This window comes from Theobroma umbraticum, unplaced genomic scaffold (genome assembly GCF_002168275.2).
Source record: "Theobroma umbraticum cultivar Fairchild unplaced genomic scaffold, ASM216827v3 scaffold_51.0, whole genome shotgun sequence".
Lineage (NCBI taxonomy): Eukaryota > Viridiplantae > Streptophyta > Magnoliopsida > Malvales > Malvaceae > Theobroma > Theobroma umbraticum.
Window position 1 is genome coordinate 9,524,684 of NW_018397260.1, and position 18,179 is coordinate 9,542,862.

General features: G+C 36.6%; 3 protein-coding genes across 5 annotated transcripts; 1 reads left to right on the top strand and 2 right to left on the bottom strand.

Moving 5' to 3' along the window:
- The first annotated feature begins 621 nt into the window (after nucleotides 1-621).
- PDE135 (Xanthine/uracil permease family protein) lies at nucleotides 622-5,451 on the top strand. 3 transcript variants are annotated; one of them, XM_021429695.2, is made up of 15 exons: nucleotides 622-842; nucleotides 945-1,256; nucleotides 1,728-1,825; nucleotides 1,922-2,098; nucleotides 2,533-2,633; nucleotides 2,802-2,877; nucleotides 2,967-3,026; nucleotides 3,109-3,293; nucleotides 3,379-3,475; nucleotides 3,737-3,823; nucleotides 3,967-4,025; nucleotides 4,158-4,249; nucleotides 4,350-4,427; nucleotides 4,521-4,681; nucleotides 5,027-5,451. In XM_021429695.2, the coding sequence occupies exons 2-15, from the start codon at nucleotides 1,097-1,099 to the stop codon at nucleotides 5,240-5,242; spliced, it is 1,647 nt and encodes a 548-aa protein (XP_021285370.1). In that variant the 5' UTR covers nucleotides 622-842; nucleotides 945-1,096; the 3' UTR covers nucleotides 5,243-5,451. The 3 variants fall into 3 exon arrangements, with proteins under 3 accessions (XP_021285370.1, XP_021285369.1, XP_021285368.1); XM_021429694.2 differs by having other exon boundaries at nucleotides 622-794; nucleotides 926-1,256; XM_021429693.2 differs by having other exon boundaries at nucleotides 622-1,256.
- A 1,775-nt stretch (nucleotides 5,452-7,226) lies between these two features.
- LOC110417368 (putative disease resistance protein At4g33300) lies at nucleotides 7,227-10,364 on the bottom strand. Its single transcript, XM_021429692.2, has 5 exons — nucleotides 9,537-10,364; nucleotides 9,033-9,436; nucleotides 8,586-8,941; nucleotides 8,285-8,490; nucleotides 7,227-8,190 (listed from the first exon to the last, which is right to left on the bottom strand). Exons 1-5 carry the CDS (start codon nucleotides 10,204-10,206, stop codon nucleotides 7,358-7,360), a joined length of 2,469 nt encoding a protein of 822 aa, XP_021285367.1. The 5' UTR covers nucleotides 10,207-10,364; the 3' UTR covers nucleotides 7,227-7,357.
- A 4,319-nt stretch (nucleotides 10,365-14,683) lies between these two features.
- LOC110416729 (protein OSB1, mitochondrial-like) lies at nucleotides 14,684-16,774 on the bottom strand. Its single transcript, XM_021428791.2, has 4 exons — nucleotides 16,156-16,774; nucleotides 15,915-16,053; nucleotides 15,598-15,682; nucleotides 14,684-15,280 (listed from the first exon to the last, which is right to left on the bottom strand). Exons 1-4 carry the CDS (start codon nucleotides 16,485-16,487, stop codon nucleotides 14,994-14,996), a joined length of 843 nt encoding a protein of 280 aa, XP_021284466.1. The 5' UTR covers nucleotides 16,488-16,774; the 3' UTR covers nucleotides 14,684-14,993.
- Nucleotides 16,775-18,179: the final 1,405 nt, after the last annotated feature.

An 18,179-nucleotide genomic window follows, 5' to 3' on the forward strand; every position in this document is an offset into this window, starting at 1 on the left:
AATTCATCGTTATTTAGCTTTGAAATTAGATTTTGATTAAACCCTTTTTAACAAAAAGTTCAACAAAATGTCATGTCCATTTTATATTTTGCCTCGAAATAGTGTTTTACGATCTTATTTTTATTTTCAAGTGTTAAATTATAACAAGATTAACATAATTCATAAAAATATATACATTAAAGAGGAAAAGGAATCGAAAAATGAGATAAATAATTTTTATTCGTTTTAAATATTAAAAAATAAGAAACTTTATGTAATTTACTTGTCAAATCCATATGTTTTCTTTTTTTTTTAATAGCGTCAAACCTATATGTTGGAAGTCAAATTTCTTGAAGGTAACATTTTTTTTCCTTATTTAGTTAATTTTAATATGTAGTATTAATTAATTAAATTAAAAGTAATACCGAAGGAATAAAATTTCTAAAGAAAAATTAAGAACACGGGGAATGGCAAACATGTTATTTTCGACGAAAATGAATGTTAGACTGGAACGAAAGTACATACATCGTAAGATCCTGGAAGATGGAATGTAAGAAAAAAAGAAGGTGAAGAGATGAAGAAGGAGAGACCCCCACGCGCTCTTTACGACTTTAACCGCCACGCCCACAAACGAAGAAACCTGAGTTATTATATTCTCCTCGAAACACGACAAGTCACAAAGCTTAACGTAATCCGAACTCAGCCACACCCCCCGCTTTGCCTTTGCCTTTAGCTTTACCCCCTTTTCTTTCTCGTTTCTCTCTTATCTCTCTCTCTCTCCATCTCTCTATCTCTCTGGGTGTACCTGAACTGAGGTGGCTATTTTTTGTTTACTATTTTCCATTATCGGAACAAAACAAAAGGTGCTTTCTTTAATCATATCTGTTTATCTTATTTTATGTTTTTTCTCTTTCTTTTTTGGTTTGCGTCGGTGATTTATTGTTAGTACGGGGGGAAGAGAACAGAAAGAATACTTCGAACTACTTCGAACTGTTTGGAAATCTGGAAAATCTAGTGCTTGCTATCCGTTTGAAGTGAAGGAGAACAGAAAGAAAGATTACGAGGACAACTAAGAAAAAGGGTGTTTACTGAAAAGCAAGAGGGAGAAAAAAAAAAGATGGGAGAAACAGAGAATCACCACCACCCACCACCGCCACAGCAAGTGGTTCCACCGCCTTTTGCACCACCGAATCTCGGGCTTTCGAGGGGACCCACTTGGACTCCTGCCGAGCAACTCCACCAGCTTCAATACTGCATCCACTCCAATCCTTCTTGGCGTCAGTTTCTCTTTTTAACTTTTTTGTCTCTGTGGTCGAGTTTACTAAGAAAAGCTGACTAAAGTTGAAGATTTTATGTTAAAGTTGCTTGCTGTTTTAGTTGGTATAACTATTACTATTTTCTTTTCATTTTTGCATGTTTTGTACTTAGATGGTGAAGTTAGAAGATCGAAGGGGATCTCTTTTGTTCCTAAAGTTTTTAAGCTACTTTTGAATACTTCTTTTTTTATGGGTTCTTTTCATTAAATTCTTTAAAGGACACCTTGGTATCAGTTGTTCTGATTCCCTTTTGATTTTCTTCAAGTCGTGTCATTCCTTTCTGCACATTTTAATACCCTTTTTCCCTCAGGATCAAATCTGTTGTTTGCTCCTACTAGATAAATAATTTGCTCAAGTTCAATCTTGTAAATGAAAGTTTTGTAGGATTGAAATCTTTTGCAACTAATCTCACACAATCAACTTGTTTTACAGCTCAAGCGCTTTTACTGGCTTTCCAACACTACATTGTGAATCTTGGAACTACTGTCTTGATTGCAAGTAGTATTGTGCCTCGGATGGGCGGGGATCATGTATGCTTTTATGACCCTTATAAGATAATTTCGACTCAAAAATTTTTGATTGACTTCTCCCTTTTAATATCTCTATTCTCTGTTTGCTATGAACAGGGGGATAAAGCCCGGGTCATTCAAGTTTTGCTGTTTATGTCAGGCATTAATACTCTGCTTCAAACGCTTATTGGCTCAAGGCTTCCTACAGTGATGGGTGCATCTTTTGCATACCTCTTACCATTGTTGTCTATCATCAATGATTATACTGACGAGGCCTTCACATCGGAGCATGATGTATGTAAACTCTAGCACTACATAAGAAAAAGTAATAGGAACTTATAAATTATAAAGTTCTTACATTGTAATTAAGTTAGGATTATTCATCATTCAGTAGGTTATATATAATTTAAAATTCTGATTTTAGGTTTTATAAGTTACAGACCACCATTTACTAATGTCAAAAAATTGTGAGTGGCCTTGACCTTAACATAAAACTCATGAATCCAATGAATACTTCTTCGATGGGAATATGTCCGCCTGCTTTGCAAAACACACTTTTTAACCTCCTTGAGTTGAACTTAATTGTTTTTTCACCAAGCCTCCTTTGAGAACCATTATTATCTCCCAAATTATAGTGTTACTTTATAGGTCATAACCTTCGGCATCCATAGTGTTCTTTGCTAATCACCATATTTCCCAATGACTATGGTGTTGGTGTGTGCTTGCAGCGGTTTGTACGAGGTATGAGAACCATTCAAGGATCATTAATTGTTTCTTCCTTTGTCAACATCATCCTTGGCTATAGCAGGGCATGGGGGGAAATGACAAGGTAGTGCTGAATATAGTTTTGAGTATCAATTCATACTACCTATCTTATTTATTGCTTGCAGCTCCTTGCCTGCTTGTCAGTAATGGCTTGGGATGTTTGATCAGTAAATTATCAAGTTTTCACCGCTGATTTTTCTAATAATTTTCTCTTTAACTTCTTTCTCTCTAGATTATTTAGTCCCATAGTTGTGGTGCCAGTGGTTTGTCTCGTTGGTCTTGGTCTGTTTGCAAGAGGCTTCCCATTGGTAATTATCTTTGAACGCTTCTGTGCTTGGTTGGGGTTGGCTATGTACTGATACGAACTGCTTTTTGATGTAATAAATTTATGGTACAGCTAGGTAACTGCGTGGAAATTGGCCTGCCTATGCTCATTCTGCTGGTTATTTCTCAACAGGTTATATAAATTACTCTTAAGTGTAACGTCTGATGTTAGCATTCTTGCTTATTAATTTGACAAGAATACTTGTTTGCTGCAGTACCTGAAGCGCATCCATCCTAGGGCCCATCTTATACTTGAGAGGTTTGCTTTGCTTTTATGCATCGGAATTATCTGGGCTTTCGCTGCTATCCTCACTGTGTCTGGTGCTTACAACAATGTTAAGACTGCAACTAAACAGAGTTGCCGCACAGATCGATCTTACCTAATGTCATCTGCTCCTTGGTATTGTTATGAACATATGACTGACTTGTAATTGATTTCACAAAATCATCCTTTTTATGACTCATTATTATGTTATTGTTTCTAGGATTAAAATTCCATACCCGTTTCAGTGGGGTACTCCTATATTCAGAGCTAGCCATGTGTTTGGGATGATAGGTGCAGCACTTGTTTCATCCGCAGAGGTTTGGTCACTATCTTAATGGATTTCAATTCCATGTACTATTTTTGTTTTGTATGTTTGACATTTTGGTTTCAACTCAATCCAATTTGAAACTTTAGTCTGCATGAAGCTGTGTAAACTTTGCTGTGTTGTAGCTCTTTTATGATCCATTATCTCATATAGAATCGAAATTTTAAGTCTGCTCTTCTGTACATTTCCTGGTGAAACAGAGAAATGAGCTGCTAATGAAAGTTTCCTACACTTTCTATGACTTTTAATGCAGTCAACTGGAACATTTTTCGCAGCAGCTCGGCTTTCTGGTGCCACAGCCCCTCCAGCACATGTACTCAGCAGAAGTATTGGCTTACAGGTCCTTTCCTAGATTGCTGTGCATTGTTTTTTTGGAACTTATTCATCAATGGTTTCTCTAAAAGGATGAACTGTAGTCCTGAATCTTGTTATAGTAGTTTGTCAGTGGTGAAGATAAGTTAGTCATCTTGCTTCTAAATGCAGGGTGTTGGTATGCTGATTGAAGGGCTTTTCGGTTCTCTTGTTGGTACTACTGCATCTGTGTAAGGAAGCTGGCATTTTTAAGGAGAATTTCCAGTCTACATAGAGTAGTTATTAACAGCAAAAATTATAACTGATAGGCAGCACCGAATTTTAGAAACTTGTTTTACTGTCTCATCTGAATGATTTTGCAGAGAAAATGTTGGCCTTCTGGGACTTACGCATATAGGAAGCAGAAGGGTGGTGCAGATTTCAACTGGTTTCATGATATTTTTCTCCATATTTGGTTTGTTTTTGTAGTTTCTCATAAATTGCATTGAAATTTTGCCCTATATTTATCATTTTTGCTTTTTCATACTTGGTTCTGTTACCTTGCATTCTTTCAGGGAAATTCGGTGCATTTTTTGCCTCTATTCCATTGCCAATATTTGCTGCCATATACTGCATTTTATTGGGCATTGTTGGTGAGTAACTCTGTAGTCTTGATAGTTTTTGTAACTGATATCCTATTGTTCCCTTTAATGGGTATTTCCTTCCCCTCTTTTCCCTTGATGCAGCTGCTACCGGGATCACATTCGTACAGTTTGCAAATAATAATTCCATGAGAAACATCTATGTTTTGGGTGTCTCTCTATTCCTCGGGCTTTCAATTCCTCAATACTTTGCAATGAATACAACATACGACGGTCATGGACCAGTTAGAACAGATGCTGGATGGGTAAGTTATGTGCTGCAATTGTTTTGTTCTCCATATTGCTTGTCACAGTCATTAGAAGCTTATATGTGGGATAAGGTTCTGAAGGGTATACTGAAAAGTAAAATAACTAAGTTCTGACAGAAAACAGGCCTCCATAACAATTACAGGCTTATGTTCAGATGGGGCAGATGATTCATCATGTGAATCTCGCATATTTTACCCGATTATAGGTTCAAATTCCCGGGTCATGGTCTTTTACTTGTGTAATTGATTCACCAGATTTTAAGATGCATTTATGGCTAGAAATATATTTTCTTGTCAAATTGCTTCATCTGTCTGATATGCGTCCAATTACAATGCATGCAGTTTAACGATATATTGAACACAATCTTCTCATCACCTGCAACTGTGGCAATCATTGTCGGGACCATGCTTGATAACACACTAGAAGCAAAGCATGTGGATGACAGAGGAGTTCCATGGTGGAAACCATTCCAGCACAGCAAGGGAGATGTTAGAACCGAGGAGTTCTACAGCTATCCCCTCAGATTAAATGAATATATGCCCACCAGGTTTCTCTAAAACATAGTACATTGTTTGTATATTAGCTAAAATACGGGCATATGCATGAGGCATGTGGTAAATCATTTACGAAACTTGTCACTGTTGGTCGACATGCGGAATTTTAATCTTCCTACCGCCACAGTTATTTTCTTTGCAGTTTAGACCATAAAGTAAAGTCTTGTAGCTTTCCAAAGTTGGTAATTAGATGAAATTTTACTTCTGCTTGATATTAACTGGGCTGGAACATAAGAGGGAACTAATCAAAAACATATCTATGTTACTTGATAATTGTCTTGAGGAGTCTTAACAGTGGCTTTGGAGTTCATATTCCAGTGTCTTTATTTCCCTCTTTTGAAAGGAAAATGGGAAGGAAATCTGTTCTCCTGGATGGGCTTTATTCTGCAGTTGCCTATGCTTCCAGGGTGCAATAACAGTGCAACTTCTGCATTCAACTGAAAGAAGAAAACAAAGAAAAAGACCACTGATCATGGAATATTGACAAGAAAACCATCTCTAGCTTTGTCCACTCCCTTGGGTTAACTTCTAAAGACCGACTGACAAGATTTCTCAAGTCCAGCTGAAGTGAATGCCTCATTTCTGAGCCCATAGACGGGTTGTCCTCTCTTGCCCTACTAGTGCGGTGTTGTTTGAAGATCATAATAATCGACCGAACTAAGCCAACCCAGTGAAAAGTTCGACTTCCCCACGATTACGAAGCTTGGAACTTAATCTGGACTTAGCATGGACAAACTTAACTGGAGTTAAGTATCATTGTTTTGAACATCTGCTGATGCAGACAACCAAGAACTGATAAAAAAATTGAATAACGTTTCTTGTTCTCAAAGTTAGCAAAGCATTTTACCCATCTTTCAAACTTTTTATTTAGAAAAAGAAAACGTCAAGTGGTGACGAAAGCAAGGACCAAATATCGTCATGGAACTTCCAGAGCCGCCTTGGTATAATAAAAAAGAAAGTGGAGGTCACTATCAGATATGTTGGTCAAGGGAGACTTTGATTGGTGAAGTTAGGCCAAAAATGGTGGTTTAATACTATTCTATCACTCAATCTAACTCATATTTCATCACTTATGACTAGGTAGAAGCAATCTAACTTCAAAAATATTTCATTGGTTTGGTTTAGATTGATCAATCCTGGGTTTGTATGGTACTATAGTTGTTGCTTAAAGCAGTATAAAAGTATTTGAGCAGTGTGAACGGCTTTCATGCTTCATTGACGAGTGGATGCCACAGCAGCGAGACACCCAAGAGAATGAAAAAACAGAAGCCACTGACTGAGCACTCAATTTGAGGTTGATTTGACTTTGAGAATCTTTTATTTGTGGGATCCACGCGTTTCTATCTCTTCACTCGTTTTCTTCCCCTGCTAAAATGGGTCCTTTGCTCCTTGGTCGGTTGGACTAGAAAGAAAAGCAAACAGAACAGAATTAGCATGCTGGTACTGGAAAAGTACAGTGAATATCGGTAATATATACAACTAGGGGAAAAACCCAAAGATCCAAACTTAATTTTTACACGATTCTAATCATGAAATGAATGAGACAAATGAATAGTGAAGATGGTTACTAAAGTCGGTGTTTAGGAGCGAGATGAAGTTACGTGTTGTGTTTGTATCCATATCCAATCCTCCTGCTATTGCAATTATGGTCAAGCTTCAGTCGCCATTCATCGAATTGATTACAAAAGTTTTTCCAGTCCTAACTTTTGGAGCCATGCTCCGCAACCTATCCACTAATGCTTAATAGCCGCCTATCACCATTGCACATGATAACTAGGGGCCCATCGATGGTCTAACTTTTGGTTTTTCTCTTCTTTTGCTGGGGCTGTTCTTGACTTGACTGACAAAAGAATTGTTACCCTTTCTTTGAAAAGGGCGCAAAAGAACATCTTTTGCAGCAAAAAAGACCAAGGTTTTAATGTTATTCTAATGTTTTAGGAGTCTATGAACTATCGCACATGAAGAGGACCAGAGAGAGTCATGATAATTGAACTGAAGCAAAGCAAAATCTAATCTACCGGCACCAAGGGTTCCTTTAATCTAAGAACGAACATTACATTGATTAAAATTATGTACATAAATGTTAACATTAATTAACAGACAGATACATATACTGTTTCAGCCATCAAGCCAGTCCAAACAATAGCTTCTCTCTGCAACTTGAACATGAAGGTCTGGCTTAGCCTTCTCCACATTTTTCCAGTGCCCAGAAACTTCGTCATCACAGATAACTCTGCGTAGTGACTTCAACAAGGCAGCCGATCTTGGGAGGCTCTCAATCTGTGAACACTCCCTCATGTCTATCTTTTCGAGGCTTGATAATCTACCTATTTCCCTTGGTAGACATCTCATGTTAACGCATTGGGAGATATCAAGGTATTTTAAAGCCACTAGCTCGCCGATGCTGGGATGGAGCATCTTAAGTTCTGGACAAGCATACAGCCTAAGTATCTGTAGTTTCCGCAGCATACCCAAATCAGCAGGCAATTCACATAATCGGTGGCAGTTGGTTATGCTCAGACTTTGGAGTGAATTCACCTTACAAATGCTTAAGGGCAGCTTAATTAGATCATCACAATGATCAATTACGAGCTCTGATAGACGAGGGAAGATCTGGGGCAGGTCTAGCACTGAGGGATCAAAGCTGTTGCTAACCTCGCAGAAAACCATAGACAGCTTCCGCAAGTTCCTCAAGGGAACCGTGGCGTTAGATAGTTGAGGAACGGACACTTTTTCAAGCCAAAGGCTCCGCAGATTTGCCAGATTTGTAAAAACTGAAAAATTCTGAAGGGTTGCTTCAGATGTACCATAATTTATTACAATAAGTGCCCTGAGTTTGGGCATATCGTCTATGAAAGGAGGCAAGAAGTATTCATTGGAGGAAAAATTCAGGATGAGTACTTCAGCCTTAGGGAACTCCATCCGGAACCAGTCCATTTCCCTCATTTCTCCTGTCAAGTGATGAAATTTTTAATATAATGAGCAAGGAGAGTCTAGGAAACAATGCATTTGCAAAAGAAATTGAGAATCAATGATCAACAATACCTGTATGAACCGAAACAATCTGAGCATTGAATGGCTGATCTGTGTTTCTTTCCCAATCTCTTGGAAGCTCTGCGTCTCTCCGAGGCATAAGTAACCTCTTCCGCTCATTCACATCCCCACGATTGCTCAGATGAAGAGCAAGGTCTCTCAACACATCATGCTGAGTGACACAGATTTCATAGAAGCTGCTATATGCGTCACCAGCCCTGCAATTCGGAGAACAGAAATCAGATATCTCAACTAAGTAAACCAACCCAAGTTACTGTCTTGAGAAACAAATAAAGGGTCATGAGTAACGAACCGTGCATCTTTCACCAGAGTGAGTAGGTTCTTGTCAGAAAGCTCAACAAGAATGGCGAAAGCCTCCTCCTCATCAATGTCGTGTATCTCAACCCACATGTTGATAAGAACATCAAGGGGGATCTTCTTATCTTCTGGGAATGACCCCAAATCCAAGAAACACTCCTTTACCTTTTTGTTCAAGTATTCCACACTTACTGCCATCCGTTCCAGTAATTTGTTTTCATGAGACTCGCAGATCGGTTCCCCTCGCAGTAACCTTTTCTTTGCACTAGCCCAGTACATTTCTGGTTGGTCTCGCAACGAAGCTCCGATCACTTTCAGTGCCAAAGGAAGTCCTTTACATTCACTAACAATCTGTCAAATCCAAAACTTCACAATCATCAGCAAAGGGCAACAACTCAGAGAGACAAGATAATAGATCATTATTTCTTTAATTCATTATTACCTGCTTGACCAAACTCTCATCCGCAGTAGGAGGAATCGATTTTTGCCCGAAAGCAGAGTGGCAAAACAGGGACATTGATTCATCTTCCCTCAACAACTTAACTTTGTAAACTTCGTTAACCACACTTGTTGGGAACTTGAACCTCGAAACTACAAGAGTTTTATATGTTGGGATACTGAAAATGAGTTGTTCAAGTGCAGACAAGGACCAGACATCGTCTAACACAACCAGAGTTCGCGGTCCACTTCCCCACTCACATTGTAACTTCCCAGGTGGAACAAAGTGATTACTAGTATAACCCATGGCCTCGTTCCCTGTAATGAATCCCCATATCTTTGCCCTCAATTGATCCAGATCCGGTGACTGTGACACAGTCAGAAACAAAATTCTGTTGTTGAAATAACCTGAAAAAACAGAACAGAATCAGTTAGTACTTTGATAACTGCCATTACCAACCAAGAAGCACTTAATGGATCAATTACTTACTTCAGGGAAGAAACTTACTTCGAACTTGATTGTCTCTACAAATTTCATTAGCTAAAGTAGTTTTCCCGGATCCTCCAATACCGCAAATTCCAACAACGTTTAAATCATCTCTTCCGATTAACAAGTTTTTCACCTTGCTTTTCCCTAAATCCAAACTAACTCCACCCAGGATTCCCAGACTAGCCTCCTCTTCTACTTCCATTCTTTTCACCGCTTCCTCCACCCACCCTCCCGCTCCAATCTTCATCGAACTGAGCCGCTGCTCCAACCGGCCTTCCAACCGGTCGAACCGCTCCATTGTTTCGAACCGCAAGTGATGCACGTCGGCCAGCAAGTGGGCCTGCAACGGCCCGCTAACGAACCTCGTGACTTGTTTCTCCAACTTCTCCATCTTCCTGGCCAGCTGGAGGTTTTTGTAGACGTTCCAACGGCCGGAAGCGAGGACTTTGCGGGCCAATTCGAGGCCCCCACGTAGGGTCTCGGAGAAACGGTCGAGCTGAGATTGACGAAGGGCGGGGAGCTCGACGCCGGAGTATTTGATTTCGTCGATGATGGGGAGGAGTCCTTGGATGCTCGTAATGAGGTTGTCCGCACTGGACTTGCAGAGGCATGACTTGCGTGAGATGGCGATTAACTGTTTTAGAAGTTCCGTTGCGATTTCGCCGGCGAAAAAGTCGTTAAACGCCATGCTTGGTTTAGGCGGAGGGAAGCGTTCCCGTGAGGAAGTGAGTTAAATCTTAAATGGCGGGCGCAACTAACTGCTGTTCTGTTCTGCCTGCTTTAGTGCTTACTGTCTTAAAAAGGTTGAATTTGCATAATTTTATTTTTATTATTATTATTAGTGTTATTGTTATTGTTATTTCTGTTTTTCATTGCACCCTTTGTTGTGGCATATTATAATAATTATTTTTTAAAAAATAAAAAATTATATTTCCATATTTTCTTTCGTGAAAATACTAATTTTAGATGGTATCCTTTAATATTTTACGTAATTTTAAAAGCAAATTTTATAAAATAGAACAGTCCACATTTTCTTTTAAATTTTCTTCGTTTAAAAAGTGAATATTTAATTTGAAACCGAAAAAACATTCTTCATCTTATTTTGATGTTAAATGTGTATTCAACTACTACTGATTTGTAATTTAATTGATAATAATGTATTCTTAGTTAATGAATAAGAAATTCATATAATTAATTAATTAATGAGAAATTAAGGTGTTGGTATTTTAAAATCAAAATTGTTTTTAACACATGAAATGGAAAAAAGATTTTAAAAAACTTTTTCTGGATAATAAATTCTAAAGAAATCGAAAGAGTTGAATCTCTTTCCGCTTTTAAAACTAATGATTTCTTGTCAAAAGTTATGAGTTTGAAAATTTCTTTTTTATTAATTATAATCCCGAGTAAATTTTATATTCAACATTCCTTTTGATCCGGCTTAAAACTTAAAAGATAAAACAAAACAATTAAACAAATTGATCATGCCACATCTTTCTATAAATATTTTAAACATTCTAGAGCTTATTTTAATATGGGATTGTGTTTTTTTTTCACTATTTTATTGCTCTCAATGGTGCTTCTTAGCTTGTAAGAGATGAATATGCTATCCTAATTACCTGGAAAAGCGATGTTAATTCCTGATTAAACCCTCAAAAATTATCTTTCCAATAAAGAATGTCCCCAAAAGAACAGTCTTCCTCTTACTTTTTGACTCATTAGTCTAAAATTGGTATCTTACTTATGGTTGGGATACACCTTGTTAAGTTAAAAATATTAAGCAACTCAAAATTTTCTTTTTCTAATTTTTGATTTATTTGTTTTTTAATGTTATAAATTTTTTATAATTCGACGCTCATATCCCGTCTCGAATATCTTTTATCATTCTATCAACAAGTAAAGACTCCTATCATGTCGACATCTAAAGGAATGCCCTTTCAAAACAAAAAAAAAAATTATGGTTTGGCGTGAATTTATGCAATGAACTTTGTCTCTCAAAAGGGAGACTGATGGGCATATGGGATTGCCATAGCTTTGACATTTAGGTTCATGACCAAAAAAAATTTACTCAAGTTTATAGTCTTTAAAGTCCCAAAAACAGGGCAACGGAGGCGTAATGCAAGGGTGCAATCAAGGTTTGATAAAGTCGTCTTTGTAGAAGAGAATTTGGCTATGATGAGTCGCGATATTCTTCTTAAAAAAAAGTGAACCTAACGTTGCCGCCCATTGAGTAGGGCTTTTTGACGAGCGAAATGGCCGTCGTGCCCTCATTCATTTCCTATCGGGAAGAGACGACTTGCTCAGTCAACGCATCCGAAAACTTGATAAACGATGAAACAGAACCAACACACTTGAGTTAACTGACCAGTGCTTGGTCAGGTACGGTAGCCTAAAATCACCTCTGAAACATTTCACCATCCCTGGAATGTAATTGGCAGACGAATTAAGATATATATGGCTGCGAACAATGGGTTGATGGATTGGTAGGGCGGAGGCAATTTTATAAGTTCATTTTCTCGATTTAAAAGATAAATGTATAATATCTTGATTGTATTGATTTTTTCATTTATGGACTCAACTTGATCCCAACCTGCTATGATTATAATATTTTTCATGAAAGCCTCAAGCTAGTGAAAAATTAAGTAAGTTTTGATAATATTTATATAAAGTTTATATTTATAGTTTAAAAACATATTTATTAAATAAAAAATATTTTAATTTATATTTGTTATTTTTTATTAATATGAAATTCGGAATAATAAAATTTTATTTTAATTTTTTTTGACGAAAGTGATTTGGGTGAATACTGTAAGGAGAATTTACTTCAGCTACATGGGTCGTTCATGTATCGAAATAAAGTCTATGGTGATTACCCATCCATCTCGAGGAATTAGAGCAACCAATGGCGGTTCATATAGAATAGTCAATGCCAAAACTTGGAGCCACCAAATTTTCTTTCTTTCTCTTGTTTTAAAGAGTCATTACTCATAATTATAGTATGGAAGAGTCCTGTCCGTACTATTCCCTAAAACTATATTAATTCTTTTGACTCTTTGGACGATAGTTATGTCAATAAGCTGGCAATTATTATAGCCATTGAAAATTGGGAGAAACTTTTATCGCTTCCGGCTTTGTGCTGCTGAGTAAAATATATAGAGAGAAGCCATGGTTGGGTTCAGACTGAGGTAAGAGTGCCCTTTGTCAGTTGCCCCTTAAGCAAAGCATGAATCAGGCGACCGAGTCACTGATTCACATGGTTTAAATCCAAATGGGTACGTATTATTTAACTATTTTTGTACTGGTTTTTAGTTGTCAACATTAGACGCTACGTATACTAAAGGTCTTATCTGTCTTTGCTGAGATCAGGCTACCTACAGCTGTTCATATAGCAAGCTCAAGTAAGTGCAGAGATAAGCTAAATAATACATTAGAAAATAAGGCAAAATTGGACTATCTGTGTTTCCCTCAGCCTGGTTTTGGCAGCCCTTCTCTTCAATTTTATGGATAAACTATCAGCCTGGTTTTGATAGCCCTTCTCTTGGATTTTATGGATAAACTATCTGTTGGCAGCTAGAAACTGATATCTGATCCCTGTTTTGCTCCTCAGCCCTCACATTACTATATATAAGCCGGTGTCCTAAGAGAGAACCAGAGTTCATACTAGTATTGTTCATAGTCACCTAGCTACTCTTGAATCTTGAGGCTGAGTACTGCATGGATATGCTTAGTTTTTCTTATTAGTTTTATAATCAGGATCCAAGACCAAATTTTGCGTTGGTTAGGTTAGGGAGCTTACAAAGCTTGAAAAGCATTTTACTGATACATCGACTTTTACTTAAAACTCTTTCATTCATGCTTTAGGTTTCTTACCATAGTGATTTTCGCTGGTAAAAATTTTGGTTAAGAAGAGAAGATTAGTCTTAGCTATATCGCTCGTTCATGTGTAAGAAAAACCATCTCATGTATAATTTGTTCACAAAAGTCTATCCTGATGAACTGATGATTTCACCCATCTTGACGAATTGATCTTGACAAGTCAACGCCAAAGCTTAGAGCCACAAGTTTCTGTGGTATTTTTGGGTGTAAAGAGTAGTCATCGATTCATTATTCTTAGTTTAGAAGAAGAGTTCTGTCCGTACTACATTTCCTTTGACTCTTTGGAAGATGGATATATCAGAAGAGCTGGGAATTGTACCCATTGAAAAAACATACATAGGAAGCCATGGTTGGAGTGGCCATTTGGGGTATAAACGCCTTAATCATATTAAGTATGAATCTGACCGAGTCCATTTTTTCTGAGCCTAGCCCATCTCGCGGATTCTATTGGAGTTGGTAAATTTACATCAAATATAGATTATTCTTAATGGATAAACTCTCTGTACTGGCAGCTAAAACTTTCTGATATCTCTCATTCATTCCTGCTGCTCACGACCAGGTCCAACCTCAACCACCAGGGCTCATTGTTGATCAACACAAGTTTGACTTGGCCATGACGCTTGCCTTCTTTTCAATTCATCAATTGAAATGGCCCTCCGGTTCTTGCAAACTAGATCGCACTTTCCACTTATTTTTCACTCACTCTCCCTGTCAATAACATTTGCATTTGCTTTCCTAATCGTTAGCAGATGCCAGAAATATTCCAGATTTGATCCAGCAGCCCATGTGCTTGAGCAAGGTGGTTGCTTCTTTGCCATTACAGCATTTTTCATAGCCATTACTATCCCGTTTCATCCCTGGCCCAAATGTGTAACATGGACTATTTACGCTATCTCCATGATCACCATTTTGACATGCAATTGCCTTCAAGCACTCTTGTAAAACACATCTATTTTGTTTTATTGAAGAAAATATGCCTGCTGCTATGAGTAGACTAGTTATATTAATATGTAAAGTTTATTATTCTATAGAAAGCATGCTAAAAAGAACCATATGCCTCAACAGAAGCAGCCTAAAGCCCATAAACAACCAAACCTTAGTAACCCATATGTCCACACCTATACATGCAAAACTGAGCCCATATCATCATCAGCTCATCCAAGCGTAATCACAACCTCACTTAGGGAACTTTGGTATTGCAAAAGGCACACAAGAAAGAAATTAAAAAGCCTTCAAGTATGAAGGAATGATGCAAAAGTGTACTAAGATTTCGCATTTACCTGCTACATGTCTTAACAAAAGTTTTGGTCTGTTGTAGTATAAACTTAACACAATACTTTCCACAAGAATACATTTCAACCAAAGAAAACTAGTAGTGATACCTCTGACGTGCTGTACAGTATCAGAATTACCAAATTCCTAGTCATACACAGAGCTCTAGCTGTACAATTACCTTAATCCCCTTCACTGTCCTTCATTTGAAGGCTAAGGTTAAAAATCTTTCTTAGCATTTGGCTGATAATATAAGTTTGTAGCTGTCCTGTAGTGAGCCTCCACTACTATTAGCTGCTCCCCCTCCTCTTCAGGTCCTGCAGATTTATCCTACTCATCATAGACCCATTCAGATACACGATAACGAGAACTTACATGATCACCTAACCCTTCAGCCAATTTTGAATCAAGCAGCTCAAGTTGCTTTTTGATCCAAGGAGGATCATTGGGACTCAGCCAGAGAGCTTCACCAGTATCTTTGTGCTTAAAATCTGGCTGCCGTGGATTTTTCTTACTTTTCCTATTGTCCCACCATTCAAATGGGTTGGTAAAAAATACTTGCCACAAGTAAAGTTGCCTTTCGTACCTCTCCATACCAGCTTCACCTACATCTTTTACTAGAGAAAGAAAGAAAACACAATAAGCATGGAGCCAAAGAAGAAATAAAAAACCTCCTAGTAGATAACGATTGAAGAGTGATTTTGATAATTAGCAATTTTCTAAAGATTATGGCTCACTAACTCATACAATAGGCCAGACATAATACGTCTGAGAGATTAGACATCTGTCCAGCTAAGTGGTAACAAATGACATATAGATTAGCCAAAAAAAAAAAATGCTGTTTTCTAGATTACCTCTAGCTATGAATTCACAAGTCAAACCACACAATTAATAAAGCATACAAAATAAGAATGATAGACAGAAACAATTGTACCTTGTTCTGATTGTAGTTCCTTGTATTTTTGGGAGGGTGATCTTTGACCATGTTGTGCAACAAAATTCAACTCTTTTACATTTACCTACAATAACATATGAAATGAACAAGCATTGTTTCCACGGTCCACATCTATCCATATTTGCATTTACATTAAACCAACATTAGAAGTCTATTGGATTTGGATTAATTGTGTTAGCTCCAACTAACGCATCAGATTTGTTGTAGACAATCACATTCCATTAAAAGGTTAGGATTATAAGTTTGATTAATGCCATGAAACATAGTAAATATCGGTATCAAAGAAACTGAAGAACCTGGTAACATATAACGCGTTGCCCATCTTCATTAACCTTAGAGAAGGACACTAAATGCCCTGAAACATAAATTAAATCACCGGGCTTCACATGTTTCACACACATTTCACCCATATCGTTCCACATAAACAGTAATATCCTGTTTTAAAATCATAAATTTCCAACATTAACATTTCAGTGTAAAGGCCAAAACTTGAAAATAAAGAAAGAAAATTAAAAAATTTTAAAAAAAGGAACTGACTTGAATTTCCGATCGGAATCATGGGGGTTTTTGACATTGAGCAAGGTGTGAACCCCAAAGTTATCGGTCTTAGTGTTCATAACTCTGAGAGGACGATCCACGGTTCCTATGAAGCTGACATGGTTCCGCAACCGAGGCTGCACTACTACCGTCGTCGGCCGCTGGAATTTAAGCGCGAGTCTGTAAACCGCGCTGCCTCCTTCGTCATCATCGACGAATGAATTCGAGAATCTAGGGTTCGACGCTGCGGATGAATGGAATGGGTTACAATTTTGCAGGGGAAACCGAGACCTGCTCCCGAGGATTACCGCTCTGATACGACGCGCGATCATAAATTCCACACGTGGCAGTGATCGGTGAATATGAGGAGGGATGCGACGGGAGATTTGACAAGTGAATATTCGACTGGGAGTAGCATTCAAAACGGAGGAGTTTGGCGGGTTTTTTCTTCTCAGAGAAGGGATTTTGGTTAGCTGGAATTAAATGATCCGACAAAGAGTTATACTTTGGATTGGACCGGGTTTGAGGACAAGAAAATGGGCCGTTACAATTCTTCTACATTGCCCATAACAATTTGGACAGCTTTTTTTTTAAAATTAAACTCTTTTTAAGAAATTTAGCTTTAAATTAAAAAATAAATTTTTTTACTATGTTTAAACAAGTTTTATATTTTTATTTTAAATCAAATAAAATTTTTATAATAAACAGTAATTCATTAATTATTATTAGATAAAATATTATTTATCATTTTTACACTCGTAACACTAACATGAAATATGAAAAAAATCACATAATCATATCATTATATACATCAACATGTCATATTATCATTTATTACAATATATTAATATATCATATAAATATTACATAACATAAAATGACAAATAATATTTTAACTAATAACAATTAATTAATCACTAATCACAAATGTCTATTTAATCTAAGAAAACATGATAACTTATTTAAAATTTTAAATTATTCAATTTTTAAAAAATTATATAAAAATAATAATTTATTGTCTCTCATTGTGTTAATATTTCAATTTTTGTAATTAATTATTATTTTTTATCTACACTCTCATTTTAATCTTTGGCGTAGACGTAGAAAATAAATAAATGCAAGCATGTGAATATTCCTAAAAATTACCTTTTTGACGTGGACGACTAGGCATTACCTGTTTTTGCCCTATTAGGCCGTTACCGTTCTACTGCCTCGTTCATATTGTCTTTTTAACGGCTCAATACCAAATGAAAAGTATTATCATCACTTTAGCATATAAAATAAGATTAACTGAGTCAAATATAAGTGTGGGTGTACCACATTTCACTCTATTTGGAAGAGTCAAAACCTCAACTCAGCTGCAATCTTCCACAGCAAAGCATTATCCTGTGATTTCCATAAGATTTTATTGATAAATTTATTACTAGTAATTCTAATTTAAAATCTTCTATTTTCTAAGCTTCCTATGTAAATTTTTCTTTTGCTCCTCTTGAGAAAATTAAAAGACAAGTATTAATTATATTTTAAATTGAGATCGTTGACTTAGGGCATACTTACATTAATTGCACATTTGTTTCATATATGGGTTTATTTTTACTTTTTAATTTTTTTTATAATTTTTTATTAAACATGATATTTTATAACAATTAATTAACAACTGCCTTAAATTAACACGTTCGACCCTCTCTTGTTTGTTTTCTCAAAAATATTAACTTTGTCATTGATCTAGACTTATCTTAATCTCAATATTTCTTATATCTGTTTTACATTAATAAAAAATTAAATAATTTTTAATATTATTTTATCATGTAATAATACACAAGAGTCAATTTTTACGTATTTAATATGAAATTTCATAATATTTTTTCTCAGTCTATTCAACTATCCTCACGTCACAAGTCTGGTAATCTTATCTACTCCACGTGTTTAAACGCAATTCGGTATAAAAAAGAGGAACAAACATTCGCAGTTGTTGATTAAAATAATTTCTTTGGATGATGCTCAATAAGTCACGAAATTATAGC

Coding starts and splice junctions, on each gene's coding strand:
- PDE135 (XM_021429693.2), top strand. CDS start 1,097: ATGGGAGAAACAGAGAATCACCACCACCCACCACCGCCACAGCAAGTG. Junction 2,099..2,532: donor CCTTCACATCGGAGCATGAT/GTATGTAAACTC, acceptor GTGTGCTTGCAG/CGGTTTGTACGAGGTATGAG. Junction 2,878..2,966: donor TTGCAAGAGGCTTCCCATTG/GTAATTATCTTT, acceptor TTTATGGTACAG/CTAGGTAACTGCGTGGAAAT.
- LOC110417368 (XM_021429692.2), bottom strand. CDS start 10,206: ATGGCGTTTAACGACTTTTTCGCCGGCGAAATCGCAACGGAACTTCTA. Junction 8,942..9,032: donor ATGAGAGTTTGGTCAAGCAG/GTAATAATGAAT, acceptor TGGATTTGACAG/ATTGTTAGTGAATGTAAAGG. Junction 8,191..8,284: donor GATTGTTTCGGTTCATACAG/GTATTGTTGATC, acceptor ATCACTTGACAG/GAGAAATGAGGGAAATGGAC.
- LOC110416729 (XM_021428791.2), bottom strand. CDS start 16,487: ATGATCGCGCGTCGTATCAGAGCGGTAATCCTCGGGAGCAGGTCTCGG. Junction 16,054..16,155: donor GATTCCGATCGGAAATTCAA/GTCAGTTCCTTT, acceptor ATTTTAAAACAG/GATATTACTGTTTATGTGGA. Junction 15,281..15,597: donor GGAACTACAATCAGAACAAG/GTACAATTGTTT, acceptor TTCTTTCTCTAG/TAAAAGATGTAGGTGAAGCT.